This window comes from Sus scrofa, chromosome 13, assembly GCF_054392235.1.
Source record: "Sus scrofa isolate SSC_HxYL_T2T_F1_AM1 chromosome 13, Sscrofa_HxYL_maternal_Yorkshire_Landrace_v2.0, whole genome shotgun sequence".
In the NCBI taxonomy this organism is placed as follows: domain Eukaryota; kingdom Metazoa; phylum Chordata; class Mammalia; order Artiodactyla; family Suidae; genus Sus; species Sus scrofa.
Window position 1 is genome coordinate 19,230,529 of NC_139395.1, and position 21,144 is coordinate 19,251,672.

At 33.4% G+C, this 21,144-nt stretch overlaps 1 protein-coding gene across 29 annotated transcripts in view; it reads right to left on the reverse strand.

Annotated features, from left to right (window-relative positions):
• Positions 1-21,144, reverse strand: part of TBC1D5 (TBC1 domain family member 5) — a 543,840-nt gene that overhangs the window by 263,012 nt on the left and 259,684 nt on the right. For all 29 annotated transcript variants that reach the window (XR_014825087.1, XR_014825088.1, XR_014825086.1 and 26 more), the window contains one exon: positions 1,664-1,733. Coding sequence is in view for 23 of the 29 variants with exons in the window: in XM_021069679.2 (XP_020925338.2) it covers positions 1,664-1,733 (70 nt within the window). In the remaining 6 variants the exon portion in view is untranslated. The remainder of the gene's footprint in view (positions 1-1,663; positions 1,734-21,144) is intronic.

A 21,144-nucleotide genomic window follows, 5' to 3' on the forward strand; every position in this document is an offset into this window, starting at 1 on the left:
ATTAGCTACTATAATTAGCTAAACTACAAATGTAGTTGTGAAATATAATTTATCAAAAAATTTACACATAAATGTGATTTTCCTTCCTTTGAAATACATCTTTATTTTCCTTTTGTCTTGAGATTTTTAAAACTGTGTTAATATCTAATAATGATATTTCCACCATGGATTTCACACACAATATCATCTTAGCATCCCTCAGTTAAATGCAAAACATGAGTATTTATTTAAACATCTTTTATGCTCATCTCTCTTTTTTTTTTTTTGGCATGATCAACATGTTGAGACAGAAGATTCTACCTGTTATCTAATATACCAAATTCCAAGCTTTCTCTTATACTTCAGCACTTAAAAGAAGGACCTGGAAAATTCCAACATTTATAAGGTAGGAGTGGTTCAGAGAAAATATGATGACAACATATGAGCTTTACTGCTGTGATAATACCCTTCTAGAACATCACAAGAACATAAGCCTTTTGTAGTATTCATGACACTTGAATGACTGATTATTTATAAAGACCCCAACTAGTATAAAATAAAGATGTCAGGCATCTCCATTACCATGTCATTTCTGGAATTCATAAACAAATTGTAAAAACTTTCACAATTACCACATTCTGATTAAGTGCTTCCTTATATAAGGCCCTACTCTAGATGTTAAAAGTTGCCTAGAATTTGAAGAAACAAAGAAAACAGTACCAATTAAGCATATAGAATATGTATTTAAGAAAAATGTAAAGATTCTGAGCATAAATTCCATATTTATTATAGAAAATAAGGAATTTCTGCTTAATAGTCATAATATTAATGTTAAGTGTACCGTGGTTCTTGCATATGTTTTATAATGTCGATACACAAGTATCAGAACTTACTAACCACAAGGGCAATGTACTCCAATTAAAGTATCTCTTTAAGAACCTTCATTGCTACCTCTTACTCCAAAATGTATTAGTACTGAATCTGTACTTTTTCCCTAATAGAACAGAATCTAGTTCTTGCATCACTTTGGTTCAGAACATGAATTTTCAAATATTACTGGAAATACTTGAATCTTTCCTCTTCCTAGGTTTCCTTGTTAAGAAGGTACAAGACCTATAAACATTAGGCAAATTCAAGTTATAAAGAGAATATTAACAAGTGACTAGATAAGATGCATGCTTTCTTAATTAGTGCCTCCTTTTTAAAAACGGCTAATTGAGATATAACTGTCCTGTTTGCTGAAGAGCCAAACGGGACGTTAACAGACAGCACTTACTGTAAGTACAGATTATATTTTATACTGTCTGAGATGCTCACAAGCAATACACTCTGTATTAGCAGAAAACTTAAAGGAAGACTTTAGTTCTGCAGGAGATATACTAGAGAAACAAAAACAAAAATGGTTTATAATGAAGCTTAATACTATATCTGCATTTATTCCAATCATCCTACTACGGGATAACAACAAATATTTACAATAAATTCATTTATTCAAGAACTAAGAATGTTCTATTTTCCATTACTCAGTAAGTCTGCAGAACAATCACGTATCACAATATTCTTTACATCTGTCATATTTTTAAATAGGTTACAACTCCTTACTACTCTAAGATTAGAATCCTGTAAGATTAAGTATTTAGCACATTACCTTGTAATACTATATAGCTATGTATTCACCACATACCTATAGGAATTAAAAGTCCCATCAGACTCTAAAGTAGAACTTGTTCTTCTTCCATTTTGATTTGAATCTCCTAGAAAAGAAAATTGTAAACATTGAAATAATGGAGATTATGAAACTGCATGTTTCAGTTGAAAAGCTACTGTGTGGCAGTTCCATGCAGTATACGGAGTCAAAAAACACACATCCCCTTATTCCGCCCTCAAATATCTTTTGTCATCAGAGCCTTTTAAGCAAAAAAAATTCATTTTGATGCTAAAAATATAGACCACTCCTAACTTAGATAGGAATACTTCCAAAGGCACTGCAACAAAAACAAACGATGTATAATATGGCTATTTTCTTCTCATGAATCACAGACAAAACCAAAATTTGTAGACCATTTAATCACACACTTATGTTTATAAACAAGCGGCAACTTTTTATTGGTGACCTATCCACTGGAAGAGTCAAAAGAGAGCAGGCAGAGAGCAGACCTGGAATGTTTTCCTGCCCCAAGTGCTCCCCTCTCTAGGAATGTGGTCAGCAGAAAAGGAGAACAGAAAGCTGACTTGAGAGTTGGTAATCCAGAATGTATTCGAAGGAGCTTTTAATATACTTTAATAGTCTTCCCAAAACTTTATGTTTCAACTGAGGGCAAAAGTTAAGTTCAACAGTTAAAAAACAAAAACAAAAACAAAAACACCAAAACAAACAAACAAACAAAAAACCCTCAGCAACATCAAAAAGTATTTCTGCCTCACGTAATTATATAGAACTTTTAGGGACAAAACATTTCCACTCAAGCATATTCATCAAATCAGAGTTAGAACAAATTCGTGCCTATCAGTTTAAAGATCAAAAAATAAAAATAATTTTGCTAAAGAAGCTTAAAAAAGGCTTAACAGTGCCACAATAAAAAAATACACATTCGTATTGACAGAAATTTGATTTTAGCTTAAAGCTTAAAATATATACTCCAAAGTACAGCTTTTATGAAACCATAGAATACTACAAAATACATCATTTATTCATAGAAACAAATTTAACAGACCAGAATCTGATTACATTTTATACCCCTAATCCTGTAATACAACTTGCAAACATCAGGTTATACTGACTTTTATGATATTTAAAGCTTAATAATTTAATGATTTATCTAATTTTAATTTATACTTTTAAACCACTTTGAGCATCCTAAGGTACCACTGGAGATCACCACAGTGGTCCCGGTTAAGTCAAATAGTAATTACAGAGCTTTCAGTTTAGAGATGAGATAATTTTTAATTATTGAATGTAGCACTTAAGGTACCATACTTATATGATTATGCTGCTCATTAAATGGTTATTGAAAGCTAAAATGTAATTTTAATGACAGCTACCTATTTTTCTTTGCACATTTTATAGCTGACAGATTAGTCAAGAATGTTGGTTCTCTTCAAAATCTTTTAGAAGGATGAGAATTAATCTGAGTCCACTTACTAAACTTTTAAGTCTAGCCTTTTTCCAAAATACATTTTCAGATTTCTTTCATTAAGCAAAAATCCTAAAACGGATTACAGCATTTGAAAATATTGCCAAAGTTTAGAGAAGAAAATAGTCCAAAACACTTAAATGTTTAAGATCAATCTAGTTGAGTATATTCTGTTAACTCTTTGAAAACATGGGTACCATCAGATGACTCATACAACATACTTCATTTTCTTTTTAAAAAAATTAATGGCATCATCGTAAATAAACTAAAAAGATTTAAGGAAAATTAGTCTCTCTCTGTCTTACTAAATGAAAATTTCCTACAACACATGTTATTTAACAGCTTGCAGACATTTCCCGTGAAACGTTCTGTAATCAGCATAGAATAAGTACCATATCATACATTCAAAACATGAGCTTTCTTTCTCTTTAAAACTAAAGATTATGATTGCTTAAATAAATAAAATCTCAACAACAGAATATTTCTTGCCCTCTGCTGACATTTATCGTATCAAATATAAAATACTTCAAATAATTAATTAGACTTTCAGTTATGTAAACAAGGTTTTGACATCAAAATATATCATGAAGGTTTTCTTCATTTTATATCTGTTCGGAAATGAATACATCACATTAAATGTAAACTTCAAAGGATGGTGATAAGAGGAAAAAAGGAAGTTTTTCTGTCTCAAAAACAAACCAAATAAGGAGTACAATTATTTCTCTAAACAATATTAGAGAAAAGATTTCAGAGTTAGCTATATGGGAAAAAGGCAATAAAGTTTTGAAGTGGGAAAAACTGCTTTGTTCCTTCAATCCTCTAGTTGAAATTAATTATAGCAAATGTTTATGAAAACATCTGTTACTTAGAGTTGTAATTCTTAACTTTAGTATGGATGATTCCATACACTTATTTTGGAAGGAAACTGTCTGACAACTGAAAGGTTTACAAAAAACAGACAGAATTCTGTTGTAATTCTGGAAAAGTGAATATACAGTGTCCCATATCCTACAGGGGTTTTCATTTGTCTCAAACACTTGAAGGGGCTTAAAAGTGGTAACTAGGAGAATTCAAAGACAAAAGGAATGGTTCATTTTTCATTTAAACTGTTATACAATAAAAACATATCTGTATCACAAGAAAAAAACAACTGAGAATTAAAAACAAATGTTACTCTACTACCAAATTTGGGGCTAAGTATAATAAACTAAGTATTAATTTTAATAGATAGTTTCATAAGTCTAATGCCAATACAATCATGGGAAGGTATGTGCAGTGTTCCCGAAAAATAACAACAGAGGGTGCAAGAGAGTTTAATATGATGTTAGTTGCTGTTATTCTTGAACTAAGTTGTCAGGTAGCTGTAACTATAACAAGGATGAATAGGTTGTTTTCAGATCCTTCTCACTCTTTCTCTCACAACCACACACATGCACGCACATGGGTGCATGCATAAATACATTATTAAAGTAATCTCACACAAAGAAGAGACCTTTAAATGATGGAACAGCACAAATACTTAAATGAGTATTAGACTCCCTTTCACTTCCTGGAAAAGTAATTTAACAACAGAGTAAACTTTTATTCAAGTACAATTGTGACTTTAAAGGTATTTCAATATTTAATATAAACTAGTCAATAAATAGATTTAGAAATTTTTAAATACATAAATTATATACAATATATAACACGCATAAATTTTTTTTTGGTTCTGCCTGCAGCATGCACAAGTTCCTAGACCAGGGATTGAACCCATGCTGCAGCAGCAACCTGAGCTCCTGCAGTGACAATGCTGGATCCTCAACCCAGTGAGCCACAAGGGAACTCTTAACATAGAAATTTTATAGATCGCCATATATATGCATAACACTGTACAACATATATATTTATAGGAACAATTCATCAATTACCTGTGACCATTACGGTTTGAAATTTACATAACACGTTCATTTCTCATTAGTTTGTAAAATGAGTTCATAACATTCACAATTAAAATAAGTTGATTTGAAAAAAATGATCATATAGTTATACTACTTTTAATGAGGATACAAAGAGCACAGTATTTTCCATTAGTGATTTCTAACATACATGTATCTAAACTTATTAAGCCAGTAATATGTATAATGATGACTTAAATTTCAAAAATAGGATAAATTAAATTTGGACTCCTGTTAGGTTTTTAGCTGTAGTCATGTTTAGCTAAAGGCATTGACAATATCTGTCATTGCACTGTTGAGAAATCATGCTAAACAAAGGTTTACAATAGATTTCTATAGTAGTTTTTGAATGCATAAACATCTGCTTCATGAAGGGAGAACCAAGGTTTTAAACTAGGTTAGGTTAAAAACAACCAGAATAATGCTATAAATAAGCACACCCACTCAACTGTATCTTGATTTTACTTGTAAAAAATCCAGTTTTAGAGTATCACATCACATTGTAGGAATTTAGAAATGTACTACATAATTTTTAAAAATGTTGATCTCTGAATCATTAGAGAAATGTCATTAAGTGTGTGTAATGAATACGTAATAACAAAGGGAAAATATTTGGTTCAAACTGAGTTGAAAACAAAGCTATGGGTAGCCACATTTCAGTTTTGATAGGATAATATGGCATAAATAAATAGAATAAACACCTAAAACCTTTGTGTCTTTTAAATGAATTTGGATTACTATTGAAATGTTTTGGTTAAATTTAAAATCCCATTCAAAGTGAATGATTTCTTAAAAAATCTACAAATTAGAGTATATTCCTGTGTTGACATACAATCAAGGCACAGCATAATAAGCCAACATCATCTATGAAAACAGTAGCCCAAAAGGATGGTACCTCATTTCAGGAATCAGGTAAACAACAGTCTCTCTAAGCTAATTACTTATACTAAAAATCTAAGACTACCCACTAGGTCCAGGAGCCAGTGGCTCAAGTAAATATAGGAAATGTGTTCATTTAATAATTTTTCATTTTGTCTATTATTGTTAATTTATCTAGAGTCTAATGATTCAATGGCCAGGCTTGGTTCTCTATATAATACTTTCAAATTACTAGTTTAGATAATGAAATGCAGATGTGAAACATACATAGGAACTATTTTAAATAAATAATATTTCAAGTGGACAATTTAAATTCAAGAAGCTTAATACTTCTGTTATTTCTGTTAAACAGAATTCTTTTTAAAAAGAAAGCTGAGTGACATTAGCAGAGAGGCAGAATATATAACTCCAAATTTTCATCCTCCCACAGAATCACTGGAAAAAAAGCAAGTATCATAACCAATTTTGTGATGACTCTGGATAATGGTCAAAGAACCAAATGAACAATGAATCAAGAAAAAGGCAACATGAAAGCTCTGTGGAGTTTTTACTTGCCTACTCTACCCTCTCCCTAGATTAGCAGCAGTCCTGAAAAGGAAGCTAGTTCCCAGAGTGAGAGAATAAGATCTGGTTCTACAGAGAGCAGAGCTGACCATATTTGCAAAATATTGTGTACATGAATTCTAACTTGTTAGAAGCTACCTGAAGAAATGACATAAGACATTCATCCTTTTTTCATGTAACTAAAAACAAAGGGGAAAAAATGGTGGGCATTGCTTTTGAACACACTGCAAATTAAATTAAGAGCCAGCAGATGCCTGGGGCAAAAGATTATAATTGAAACATAAAATAGACCACCTAAGGCCTGGAAGAAAATGCTAGCAAGAGTTTCTTTGAGCAATTAAAACATTCAAAAGCACCCATGTATAAAGTGAGTGTAGAAAGCCATGCACGTGCCAAGAGCAAGATGCAAGATGACACAGAAACTGAAAAGACCGTAAGTTTCCACCTGCAACTGACCAAAGCAAACCTGGCCAATGATGAAAGACCGCAGCAGCACAAAACCAAAAGACAAAGAGAAGTTTGGGGCTTTGTTGTTTTCTGTTTTAGCTCCTGGCATTCAAAAACCATCTGTCAAAATCCTAGCTGAAGACAACCTAAGAAATAAAGACTTTAGGTATTTCTGTTGTGGCTCGGCAGTGACGAACCCGACTAGTGTCCACGAGGATATGAGTTCAATCCCCGGACTTGCACAATTGGTTAAGGATCTGGCATTGTCGTGAGCTATGGTGTATGTCACAGATGTGGCTTAGATCCTGTGTTGCTGTGGCTGTGGCGTAGGCCAGCAGCTGTACCTCTGACTCGACCCCTAACCTGGGAACTTCCAAATGCCACCAAATATGGTCCTAAAAAGCAAAAAAAGCAAAAGAAAAAAAGAAATAAAGACTTTAGTGACTGCATATGTCAAAAATAAGTCTTTGCAAAATTAAAAAAATGTGTATATTTCAGGAAAATAACCAGATGGACTGAAAGAGTCTTCAAGGAATATAAAAAATAGCTAACCCTGGAAAAGGAGAGAATCTGATTTCTACAGTTACCAAATTATAATATTCAAAGATCAGGCTGTTAACAACAACAAAATCATGAAGCATACAAAAAAACAGGAAGCATGGCTCATCACAGGAACAAAAATAAATTGAGAGAAACTATCCCTTAGAAATCTAAAAATTGGATTTACTAGACAAAGACATTCTATCAACTATCTTAAGGCTATTCAAAGAACAAAAAGAAAACATGGACAAAAAAGGAAAGAAATCATGTTGAGAATAAATCAACAAAATTAGAATATCAATACAGAGGTAGACATTTCAAAAGGAAATAGAATTTCTGGAGCTGAAAAATACAGTAATTGAATTGGAAAATTCACTAGAAAAGCTCAACAACAGGTCTGAGCAGGCTGAAGACAGAAATAACAAATTTGAATGTAGGACAACTGATATTATGGAGTCTGAGAAGCAAAAACAGAAAAGAAAAAAAAAAGATATACAGTAAAGAGAGCCTAAGAGACCTGTGTGACATCATCAAGCACATCAATATATGCATTATGAAAGTCTCAGAAATAGGAGACAAAGAGAGAGGAACAAAGAATATTTGAAGAAAATTCCCAAATTGGATGAAAGACAAAAACTTACAAATCCAATAGGTTCAATTAACTCTAGATGAGGATTAACTCAGAGACTTTTAAGTGGTTTTAAAAAGGCTATCAACCAAGAATTTTATATCTAGCAAAATGCTCCTTTGAAAATGAGTGAAAAGACATTCCTAGAGATACACAGAGGGTATGAGACTAGACAGTCCCTGAAAGAAAAGCTAATGGCAGACTTTCAGGTTGAAAGGAAAGAACACTACACAGGAACTCAAAGCTATGGGAAGAAAGAAAGATCTCTGGTATAGATAAAAATGTGAGCAAAATAAAGCCAGTATTATTGTATTTAAAGTCTGTAATGCCACACTTCATTTCTAAAAGATATTTAAAAAGATAAAAATAACTATAAATAGATACTACTGAGCAAAAATGAATAAAAATGTAATTTATGACATAACATAAAAGGAAAATGGACAGAGCAATACAGATCAGATATTCTGTATGCTACAGAGTTAAGGTTGGCTATCAACTTGAAGTAGACTGTTAAAAATATAGGATTTAAATGTAATCCCTATGATAACCACAAAATAAAAAGCATAGCTAAAAAATTATATGACAGGAAATGAGAAGGGAACCAAAATGGTTACTACAAAAACAACAGCAGCAGTAGGAACAAAAAGCTAAACACAGGAAAAAGCACTAATGGAGGAAATGAGGGGAAATAGGTATAAAACATACAGAAAACAACAGTAATTCGGCAGGAGTAAATTCTTTCTTCTGGGTAGTTACTTTAAATGTAAATGGATTAAATTTTCCAATCAAAAGGCAGAGATTAGCAAAAATGGACATAAGAAAACCATGGTAAAAGTATAAGTTGTCTACAAGAGATGCATTTAAGATCCAAAGTAAAAGTATGGAAAAGACATTTCATGTAAAAATAACAAACAAACAAAAAAAAACTTTGACTATATTTAAGTCAAATTGTTACAACAAAGAAGTACATTATATATTGATAAAAGGATCAATACATGAAGAAGATATAACAATTACAAACATATATGTAGCAATGACAGAATATGATAATATATGAAACAAATATTGATAGACTTGGGGGAAGAAACAGACAGTTCTACAATAAAAATTGGCAAATCGTCTAGAGAGAAGATCAGGAAGGAAATGGAGGACTTGAATAAGATTGTAAACCAAGGAGACCTAAGAGACATATATAGAGCACTCTAGACAACACAATACACCATCTTTTCAAGGGTGGCATATTCTCCATAGGTTAAGGCATAAAATCAGTCTCAGTATATTAAAAAAGACTGAAGTTATGTAAAGTACCTTCTCTGACTATAAAGGAATAGAGCTAGAAGTCAATTTCTGAGGGAAAACTGGAAAATTCTGAAGTACAGTAGATGCAAACGTGTGTTTCTATAGATACGAAGGCAGACAAACAGATAAATATGTAGGTAGGATCTATATAAACACACAGTAGTTAGAAATTTTAAGAAAAAAAATACTGACAATGAACTTCCATTAAACTTTAATTTCCAATGAAAGAACACTTAATGAATTGATAAAATTCAACTTAATGAAATTATGAAGAAGAGGCATAGGATCATGATTAAAAGCTAAGGCTTGAGCAAAATGGACCTGAGTACATGCTTTACCATTTACTTACTTGTTATTTAATTGGTCAATATTTCAGTGTCCTCATCTGTAAAATGAAGATAACAGTTTCTACCACAAAGTGTGGTTACGAGGATTAGATAAGTGCAAGCAAAGAATTTAGTATAGCATTTAGATATAATTATATTTAGGACAATACTTATATTTAGCACAGTATAAGTCCTCAGTAAATGTTAGCTGTAGTTGTTATGAACATTTTAATCAGTGAATGTGTTTAAAATACTGAATCCAGCAAAGGGATAAAGGCGTAAGTCTATTAGTTCTACGAGAGAGAATAAACTTATTCATAATATAAATAACTGAAAACTCTAACTCTTCTTAATGATTACAAAGTATCATTTCTGAGAATTTACAATTAATAAAGTTTATTTCATGAATTTTACAGCTCTGTGCAAGATTTGTGGTATCTATATATTATTACAAGAAGAGTTAGAGTTTTCAGTTATTTATATTATAAATAAATTTATTTTCTCCCGTAGAACTAACAGATATATGCTTTTTTTTTTTTTTTTTAAAGGGCTGAAATCACAGCATATGGAGGTTCCAAGCTTAGGGGTTGAATCGGAGCTACCACTGCCAACCTATGACAGAGCCACAGCAATGCCAGATCTGAACCACACCTGCGACCTACACCACAGCTCACAGCAACACCAGATCCTTAGCCCATTAAGCAAGGCCAGGGATCGAACCTACAACCTCATGGTTCCTAGTCAGATTTGTTTCCACTGCGCCACGATGGGAACTCCGAGATTTGTGGTATTTTTAATATCTTTCCTGATGATGATCATACCAAATACTGAATATGATAAATAGAAAGAGAGCGAAGAAATAGTAAAATTAAATAAAATTAGAGCCTTGAAATATAAAGTCGTCTAATCTATGAGCTTAATGTTTCCTGGTATTGACAAAATGTAGAAGGAATTAAAACTATAGTCAATCTAGTAATAAGCTAAAACTATCACATATATAAGACAGTATACAATATTACACATACATCAGAATAAAACAAGTAAGAAGATTGCATTAATGAGTTTGAGACTGAATGAAAACAAGGCCTAATTCCAAAGATAATCACAAATAATAACTACCTGATTTAAATTAACATGTATTAATAAATGCAACTGTTTCCATTTATTATGATTGTCATTTGGGGACATAACTGTCATCTCTCCAAGGCATTCCATGAACTTAAAGCTACCCAATGTCTTAGAAAAGAAAAAGCAGACCAGGAATTAATGAAATAAAGAGAGTTCCAATGCAAAAGTAACCTCTCTAGATCCTTCCATTCACATCTGTAACAAAGATCAAGCTCCTGAACATACTCATCATCCAAATCACATGGGGAGGTTTACAGGGTCTGTGTGTATGTGTATTGGCCGGGGGGGGGGGGGGGGGCAGTGCAGGGTGGCGGTGGTGGGGTGTTTGTAGGAGAAAAAGAGTTTGGAAAAAAAGGATGAGGTTGGGATAAAATCTCATCCTTTGGGATGGGATCCTCTATTTTAAAAGGTTTCCTAGATTATTGTGAGGACCCAAAAGTTTTTCCTAATACAAGATACTAAACTTCTACTGGGCTAAAAGTGACAGTCTCCTATAGAAGGCGATTTAATTTGCCCCAAATAGGGAGAGTGTCTTATGTGTAGTCATTTACTATGAACAACAAATGAGGTACAAGCTTGGGTCTCATTTTCCAGCAGTAGTATTGGACTGCTTTGAGATATGCCAATTATGTACATTACCCTAATATGATCAGTTGCATGTACTGATTATCAAGGGAGGGTGAGGAATGAAGATGCCAAGTCGAACACTGCTGCAGGACTATGCGGTCCTCCTGTGGATCACCTGGGCTTCAAAAGTACCTTTCTTAGAGCTAGTTAATGAAAGCACCTTTATTAGAGTTACATAATGCCAATGCTATAATTGACAATTACAAAGCAAGATTTTTAGTAATTGGGTAAACATTATAAATTTTAAAAAGAGCTTCCTCAGAAGTAAATGAGTTTACAAAGAATATTTGAAAAAATTTCTCCAAGTTTAAAACCTGGAGAAAGAGTATAAAGGCCAAGGATAATTATTATATAATTTGCCCCTTGCTTCATTATGTTTTTAACAAAAATACAAATAACGACCTGGTTTGAATTTTGACTGACATTTTGTTACTAGTCTTACACAAGTTTTAATGAAAACCTCGCATTCACAAAAGAATAAACAAACAAACAAAAACACACAGTAGCTTCTCAAGGAGAATCTAATTGATACCTAGGGAATTCTCAACCTGACATCAAATTATCTGTTCAGTGCCTAAATAATATAGCACAAATAATATACTTATTATTTGCTAAATAAAAGAGTTTATCTGCTATTGAAACCTTATTTCATTTTCTATAAATCTTTTAAATAATAACTAGAAAATATGCATAAAATCAATAGTGAAAACAAGAGTTGCTCAATAAGTGCTAGAACCTTGAAGACTGTTTAAAAGCAATTAGACAAGACCTTATAAAATGTAAAGAAACCATTAACCCCAAGTACTTAACTTTAGATAGTTAATTGTTTCTTTTTCTTTTTTACAACTGCATCTGCAGCACATAGAAGTTCCTGCACTAGGGGATGAAATGGAGCTGCAGCTGTAGGCCTACACCACAGCCATGGCAACATCAGATCCGAGCTGCACCTGTGACTTACACTACAGCTTGCAGCAATGCCGCATCCTTAACCTTCTGAGTGAGGCCAGGAATCGAACCCGTATCCTAACAGAGACAACATCAGAATTTTGACCCACTGAGCCACAATAAAAACTCCTAAATAATTAATATTAAATATCTTATTTTTTTTGATGTAAAAAACTAAAGTGGGAGCCATTTTAAAAATATAAATTACCATCCACCAACCAAGGTAAATCATTCATTTTTGTCTTTTAAATGATAACTGAAAAAGATCTTATGTCAAAGATTTACCTAAAAAGCATAACTGGCATTCTAACTATAAAGTCCCAAAGCTCAGGTGAAACACCAAGGGTAAATATTCTCAAACTTATCTTAAATTTTTTTTTTTTTTTGTCTTTTTGTCTTTTTTTTGCTGTTGTTGCTATTTCTTGGGCCGCTCCTGCGGCATATGGAGGTTCCCAGGCTAGGGGTTGAATCGGAGCTGTAGCCACCAGCCTACGCCAGAGCCACAGCAACGCGGGATCCGAGCCGTGAATGCAACCTACACCACAGCTCACGGCAACGCCGGATCGTTAACACAATGAGCAAGGGCAGGGACTGAACCCGCAACCCCATGGTTCCTAGTCGGATTCGTTAACCACTGCGCCACGACGGGAACTCCTCAAACTTATCTTAATTTTAAGTACAATTTACTACACTAAATCACACTAAAATATAGAAATCTAAAATCCTCAAAACATCAAAAATGTTCAAGTGTTTACCATTTTCTTCAAATAAAAATTTCAAAAATATTTTGATTCATAAAAATGTTTTATTTCATAAATTATTTGTTTTGACATTAAAGAATTATACTAAAATCTGATTTTAAAGAAAAGTTCTAAATATATAAATTCATTTCTATTTATCGTTTTGTGACAATGTCAATTATGAGTAAAATTATTTTTTAACAATAATAACTAAAAATATTTAAATGACTTTAAATTTGCTAGGAAATGTATAATATACAAAATTCAACTATCCTTTTAGAGTATTAAAAATATTACTCAAAGTAGTTATGGATGGAGTATTTTAACCAAAATAACAAATTTAGTTGCCTAGACAAGCAGTAAATGGTCTAGTTAATAAGTGCATTTATGTACTAATTCAAACTTCTAGTCATGCATCTGGATCGTATGACAGCTTTTCCACTTTTTTTACTCTTTCAGCAATCATCTGTTAAGCACCTCTGATATTGTAGCACTAGTGATACAGTCAAAAGCAGAAGGTCAAAACATACCCCTGACATCCTGGAGTATGTTGACAGTTCAGAAGAGAGGGACAGTCAAAGCAATGTACAATGACATCTTCCCAAACAGTTACAAAGTGACACAGCCTCTTGTACAATAACATTTGAGAGAAGAGGGTGCCTGACAAAAGGAGAGCACCCCGCTAGAGATCTGCATGTGCCAAAAATCTTCGAAGGTCAGGCTAAGGATTTCTGTCCATATGAAGAAGTTAGAGAAAGAAGGATTTTGAGCAAAAGTGGAACATGATACAGTTTGCAGTTTTTAAAAGGTCACTTGAACTTCAGGGAGGTAGCAATCTGAGTATGGGTATAGGGGGAAGAAGAGTGGATGAAGGGAGATGGAATAAGAAGCCTTCATAGTTCAAGTGAAAAAGATGATGGAATAGTCATATTGATGATACTGTTCTCATACCACCTTAGGTATAGCAATTAACTATTTTTAAAACTCATTGATATTATTTGCTGGGGGGATACTATGTGCCAGGCACTGTTCTAGGACATGGAAGTACTAACAAGGAACAAAAGAGAAAGAAATATGTATGTTGGGGCAGGGAGAAAAACAAACAAAAAGTACTTATAATAAATAAATTCTGATAATCATAAAACTGAAAAAGAAAATACAACAGGATAATGTGGCAGTGACCACAGGAAGAGGTAAGATCTGATGAGATTCTAGTTACAGAAAAAAGATTAGCCATCTACGGGAAAAGGCACAACATGCAAAGGTCCTACAGCAGAGGATGGCTTAAGGGAAAAAAGGCCAAGGTGGCTGGAAAGCTAGAGGTAGAGTGGTATGAGATGAGTTCTGTGGGACAAGGAGGAGTCATAAAACCTGGGGTTTTATAGGGAGGAAGTCTAGATTTTAGATGTACAATGAAAAGCCATCATAACATTTCAAAATGATGAAAAAGATTATTTTCTTCATACTTGTTGTTTTAGCTGAAATGTGAAGATTAAACTGAAGGGTGGCAGGGGCAAGACCAGAGCTAAGAGATCAGTTAGGATCTGGGTCATAAGATAACCTGACAAAACAGAGACACAACTACATGCTTAGCTCTAAGACCGTACTATAAATAAGGATTTGAAAATTGAATTCCTTTGAAATAATCTGAAATTATTTCCATGGTGGAAAAGGAAATAACTGTTTCTAATATTTTATTCCCATATACAATTAATTTGATTATTAATAATTTTATTTTTCTAAGCTGCTTTCTACATAGATCAGTAATTATTTTGGCTTCTAAATAAGACTGACACCTGAATCACACACACAAAAAGAAGATGAAACAGTAAAACTGCACATTACAGATTACTAGTAGGATTTGCAATCCTGTTCAACATGGAGGACGACTGCAAACCTCTCTCTCCCACTAATTACGACTAAGAACTCCAGGCAAAGTACAAAAATCAACTTCCTGAGGGCTCTGAAAAGTAAATACCAGCAGATAATTTGGATAAGGGAGTCAAAGATACAAGAGTGGTAAGTTTTCTGTTTTGTTTTTGTTTTCCTCTTTTTATAATATTATAGCTTTGAGCTCAGGTCAGGCTGAATCTGAAAACTACATAGCAGATATGGAAAGTAAAAAATCCCCATCCCATTTTTCTGAGACAGAGAAAATAACCCTTTCCCCTTTCTTTACTTCCAACCTTCCAACAAGACCAGACTAATAGAGTTCTATTGCCACAGTGGGTGAGTGGCAGCAGTAAGGAAGATGGCAGTCTTACAGAAAACTAGGAAAATGGGGCCTCTGTTGTGTGAACAATGAGTGGGGAATTACCATTATTTTTTCTTTTCTCTTCCTCTTACCAATTTGCCACAAAAGCAGACCCTATGATGGCATGAAAGGCAAAAGCTTTGACAGAACAAGCCAGAGAGTGTAGGGTTATCCTAGAGAAGAAAGCACTGGACAAGGAGATTCTCTAATTCTGCATATGAACTGAAAAAAAAAAGAAAAAAGAAAAAAAAAAAATCCTGGGTTTACCCCCAAGCTGTATATGCTCAAAACTTACTCAACTAGAACAGCAAAGGCTTTGAGAATTGACCTATGATATAAACCATGACCAAAGCCCCAGATTAGTGCCCTGAGAGTCACATGTAAGATGCAGGCTCAAAAAGCATAGAAAGGATTTTGAAAATTGAACTGAAATGGACCTACCACACAGAGAAGGTAAACCAGAACTTGTAGTCTGAACCTAATTGGGATGACTGCCTGTGAAAAAAAAAGAAGAGAAAGGAAAGGAAAGAAGAAAAGGGGGAGGGGGGCGGAGATAGGAAAGAAAAGATTTCTCCAGAGGATGGACAAGATCTATAGATACAAAGAAAAATATTCAAAATATTCAGGATACAATCCAAAATTACCTGATATACCCACAAATCAGGAAAATCTGGCCAACTCTCAAGGTATAATATAATCAATAGATTTTAATCCTGCGATGCCCCAGATGCAGGAATCAACAAAGATTTAAAGAAGATAATTATCACTTTTCCCCATGAAGCAAGAGCATACTCTTGGAATGAACAGACAACTTTACCATATAAAAAAAGAAACTTTTTTTTGGGGGGGGGGGCTGCACCCACAGCATATGGAGGTTCCCACAGCTACAGCAACATCAGATCTGAGCCACGTCTGCCACCTACACCTCAGCTCACAGCAGTGCCGGATTCCCAACCCACTGAGTGGGCAAGGGATTGAAACTGCAACTCCATGGTTCCTAGTCAGATTGATTTCCGCTGTGCCATGATGCAAATCCATTATTTTAAATACTTTTCATGACAAAATTTTAAATGGCTACATAACATAGCAATCAATGAATATTCTAAATTTATTTAACCATTCTATCTCTGTTTTCATATTTAAAATCCTAAATAACTACACAATGAAAAATATCTCTGCATAAGTCACCTTAGTTACCTTAAAATACAAAATTTGTTGACAGAAATTATCATGGCATTGTAAATCAACTATAATTCAATAAAAATCCTAATGAAAAAACTAAAATTGCTACTACATCACAGACAGAAAACAAACTTAACAGTTATCAAAGGGGAAAGGGGCATTAATTAGGAGTTTGGGATTAATATATACGCGCTACTATGTATAAAATAGATAAAGAACAAAGTGCTACTGTATAGCACGGGGAATTATATTCAGTATCTTGTAATAACCTGTAATGGAAAAGAAACTGAAAAAGAATATATATGTGTATACATAGCACATACAGAATATATGTATGTATATGTATATTATATAGAAATAACTGAATATGTAAACAGAATCACTTTGCCATTCACCTGAAAATAACACAACACTGTAAATCAACTATAGTTCAGTAAAAAAAATATAATAAGAATAAAATTGCTACATCAAGGACAAAAATTTAAATAAAATAAAAAACATTCAATTGGGTGATTAAAAATACTTTTAAAATTACAAAATTAACACAAATTGATAAAAATTACAAAACTAGGTCATGATTATTGTGGAAAACTTTCGATTTCAGATTCATACAAAGAAGAAAATACAAAGTCACACATCATTCTACCATTGTCAGTATTTTATCAGATTTTGTCACATTTTTTAACAAAATACATTATATATATGTTCTATAATTTAAGTATAATAGTATTTGTTAATAGTATTTTATAACAACTTACAATAGCTGCATAGAATCTGAAACAATAAATAATCCTTATGGCATAGGTCAAAATAATTATAAACCACCATTGCTACTCACATTACGGCATCCTATATAAAACTGTCCAAGTAAGAAACAATATGATTAAAAGGCAATGCCTGAAAGATAAGCATCTGCATTTTGTAAACCTAGATTTAGTTATTAAAAGGTACTCATTGTTCCCCAAATCTATTTCTCCCATTTCTCAGGCATATGGCAACCAAGCTACAGACTCTTTCACAGGTCCTTTAGTCCCAGATATAGCCCTGTATACATAAGTGATAGGACAAATTCTATTTCAATTGTTCCAAAAAAATTCTGATGCCTTTTTCTTTGTTAGCCTTCTTTTCCCCATGGACTATAGCAATGGTCAATAACAGAGGCTAAATCAGGCCCAAAGAGTAGCTATGAACAGATTAGAAAACCGCAGGTACTGGTAATGATGTGGAGAAACTGTAGCCCTCATACTTTGCTTAGGAATGTAAAATAGTGCAGCCACTTCAGAAAAGAGTGTGGTAATTTCATCAAAGTTAACCAAATTTACCATATGACCCAGCAATTCTACTCAAAGAAATCAATCCAGGGGAAGTAAATATATATGCCTATATGAAGATCTATATTCAAATGTTTATAGCAGCATCGTTTATAATAGCCCCAAACAGAAAACAATACAAATAACTGTCAACCACTGAGTAAATAAAATAAAATGTGGTATATCCATACAATGACATATCCAGCAATGAAAAACAAATAAAATATTGCTACATGCTACAACATGGTCGGACCACAAAAATGTTAACTGAAATAAACCTGACACAATCACATGTAATAACCCTTTCTCCCCTAATAATAATCCTTATTCTAAGGTCACTTAGTCAGATATTTATAGTTACCTCAGCTCTCTTTTGTGTAGTGTTTTCACAGTATAACTATCTCCTCTTTTTACCTTTTTCATGTCATTTGTTATTAGTTTCCTATTGTTATAATAATAAATTATCATGAGCTTACTAGCTTAAGACAACACAAATACATTATCTCACAGTTCTGTAGATCAGAATTCTAGAAAAGGTGTAAATGAGTTAAAATTAAGGCGTCATCGGGGCTGTGTACCTTATTGGAGGCTCTAGGGAAGACTCTGTTTCCTTACTTACTCAGACGTTCAGAGAGCTTAGTTCCTCAACAAGTATCCACACAAACATCTGCAAAGATCTTCCTGCCATATAAAGTAACATATTCACAAGTTATGAAGGTTAGGGTATAAAAATATATGAGGGGGCATCATTCAGCATGCCACATCTTTTTATTTAAAGTGAGTATCCTATAGATAGTATATAATTGTTTCTTGCTTTTAAAAATCTTTTCTGACAATCTCTGCCTTTTAACTGGTGTGAATACACTATTCGTATTAATGTGTTTATTGATACAGATGAATTAAAATATAGCACTCAACTACCTGTTTTATCTGTTATTGTTCCATCTATCTCCCCCCCTCCTCATTTTAAGTCGAGGATATTTTATGATTCCATTTGATCTCCCCTATTATATTATTATTTATCCTTCCATAATACATTTTTTAAATGGATATTCTAGAGCAGGGATTGACAAACCACGGCATGCACATTAAATTTTACTAAAAGAGAATTTGCTTATGTACTAAGCCTGCTTTCACACAACAATGGAAGTGTTGAGCAGTTGAAACAGAGGTCATAAAGGAAATAAGCCTTAAATATGTATTATACTGTCCTTTAAGAAAGTGTTTCCTGACCCCTGCTCTAGGTTTATAATATACATATTTAATTCATCAGAACCATCATCAAATAATATTATATCATCATAAGGAATGTCAGGACCTAACAACAGCATATTCTCAATGCTTTCCTCTCATCCCTTATGCTATTTTTGTCATGTATTTCACTGTTACATATGGCGTAAACACACAAAATATTGCTTCTATTTTTGCTTCAGACAGTCATATTTTAGAGCAATTAAAAAGAAAAAAAAAGTTTTATTTTACTTTCACTTATTCCACTTTCAGTGTTCTCTTCTTTGTACAGATTCAAGTGTCTTTGTCCTATCATCTCCCTTCTGCCAGACAACCCTCCTTTAACATTCCTATAGGGTTGGTTTGTTAATAAATTCCAATGTTTTCTGCGTATCTGGAAAAGTCTGTCAGTAATGTTTTTGTTAGTTTTCTGTTATTGTTATAACAATATTTTTTTCCAGATGATATTATTTTTCTTTTACTTTCATCAGTTTGGATAGGATATGACTATGTTTTGAAATTATTTATGTTTGTTTTCAGTATTTATTATGCATTGTGTTCTCTGGGCTTCTTAGGTATGTAGTTCAGTGTCTATCATTATTTCTGGGAAATTATCCACCATTATTTTTTCAAATATTTCTTTTGAAGCTCTATTCCTCTGGGATACCAAGTACATGTATTATTTGACAGTGTCTCATGGTTTCTGGGTGTTCTGTTTGTTTCTTATTTCTCTTCATGTTTCAGTTTGGATAATTTCTATGGACATATCTTGAAGTTTGTTGATTCTTTTTTTGTCTGTGTCAACTGTACTGATTACTCTTGTTATAGACATGTTCTGTTACTGTGTTTTATATTTCTAGGATTTCAATTCAATTTGTTGATATAATTTTCATTTTTCTGCTGAAACTAACTATCTGATCTTCCATGTTTGTTTGGTATTTTTTTTTTTTTTTTTTAAGGGCTGCACCCACAGCATATGGAGGTTCCCAGGCCAGGGGTCCAATTGGAGCTATAGGTGCCAGCCTATGCCACAGCCACAGGAATGCCAGATCTGAGCCATGTGTGTGACCTACACCACAGCTTACAGCAACACCGGATCCCTAACCCACTGAGCAAGGCCAGGGATCAAACCCACATCCTCATGGATGCTAGTCGGGTTCGTTAACTGCTGAGCCACGATGGGAACTCCTGATCTTCCATGTTGACCAGCTTTTCCACTAGAGCCTTTAGCATGTAATTCATAGTTATTTAAATTTTCTTGAGAGACAGTGCCAACATCCCTGTCATAGCTGTGTCTGTCATAGCTGATGAGTGAGTGTCTCTTTTGAATGTTTTTGCTTTCTTTTGATCCTTTGCCTTCTCATTGCTTTTTACCTTTTTTTGAAATTCTTGCGTTTACCTGTTATCAATATGGTAATAAAGATTAAGGTGGTTTTTAAGCTTAAAGATGAGCACACACTTCCTTCTACTAGAACTTTAGCACAGGGGCTTGAGTTAATCTAATTAGGAATTGAGCTAGGTTTGAAACTTTTTACAAGTTTGGTTACACTTGGCTGCAAATTCCTATACTGCTACAATGTGTTAGAGATGGGGAATGTAGTTTACCAAAGTTTTTTTTTTTTTTTTTTAATTCTCATTAACTTCTCCATACTCAAATCTTAAGTCTCTGTGCTACAAAAAGGTCTGTCTCTTGCAAATTACTTATATATTTGACATTTATTATCCTGACAGCAGGGAGTAAGCAATGGGGAAGAGTGTTCTTTGATCTTCTGATTAGGTTTTAGTCTTAGGTGAACACCACATCCTTTGGTCTCATGTGTATGCCTTCCCAGTGATGCTAACTCTGGCTGATCTATAGTTTTTTCTGCCCCTCACCTCGGGGCTGAGGTTTATTTTTTTCCCGTGCTCCTAATGCCCAGCTGCAAAGGGATTCCATCAGTGCCCTAAGGCAACAGTAATTACTGCAGCTCCCCTAATAGAATGTGATTTTGTTCC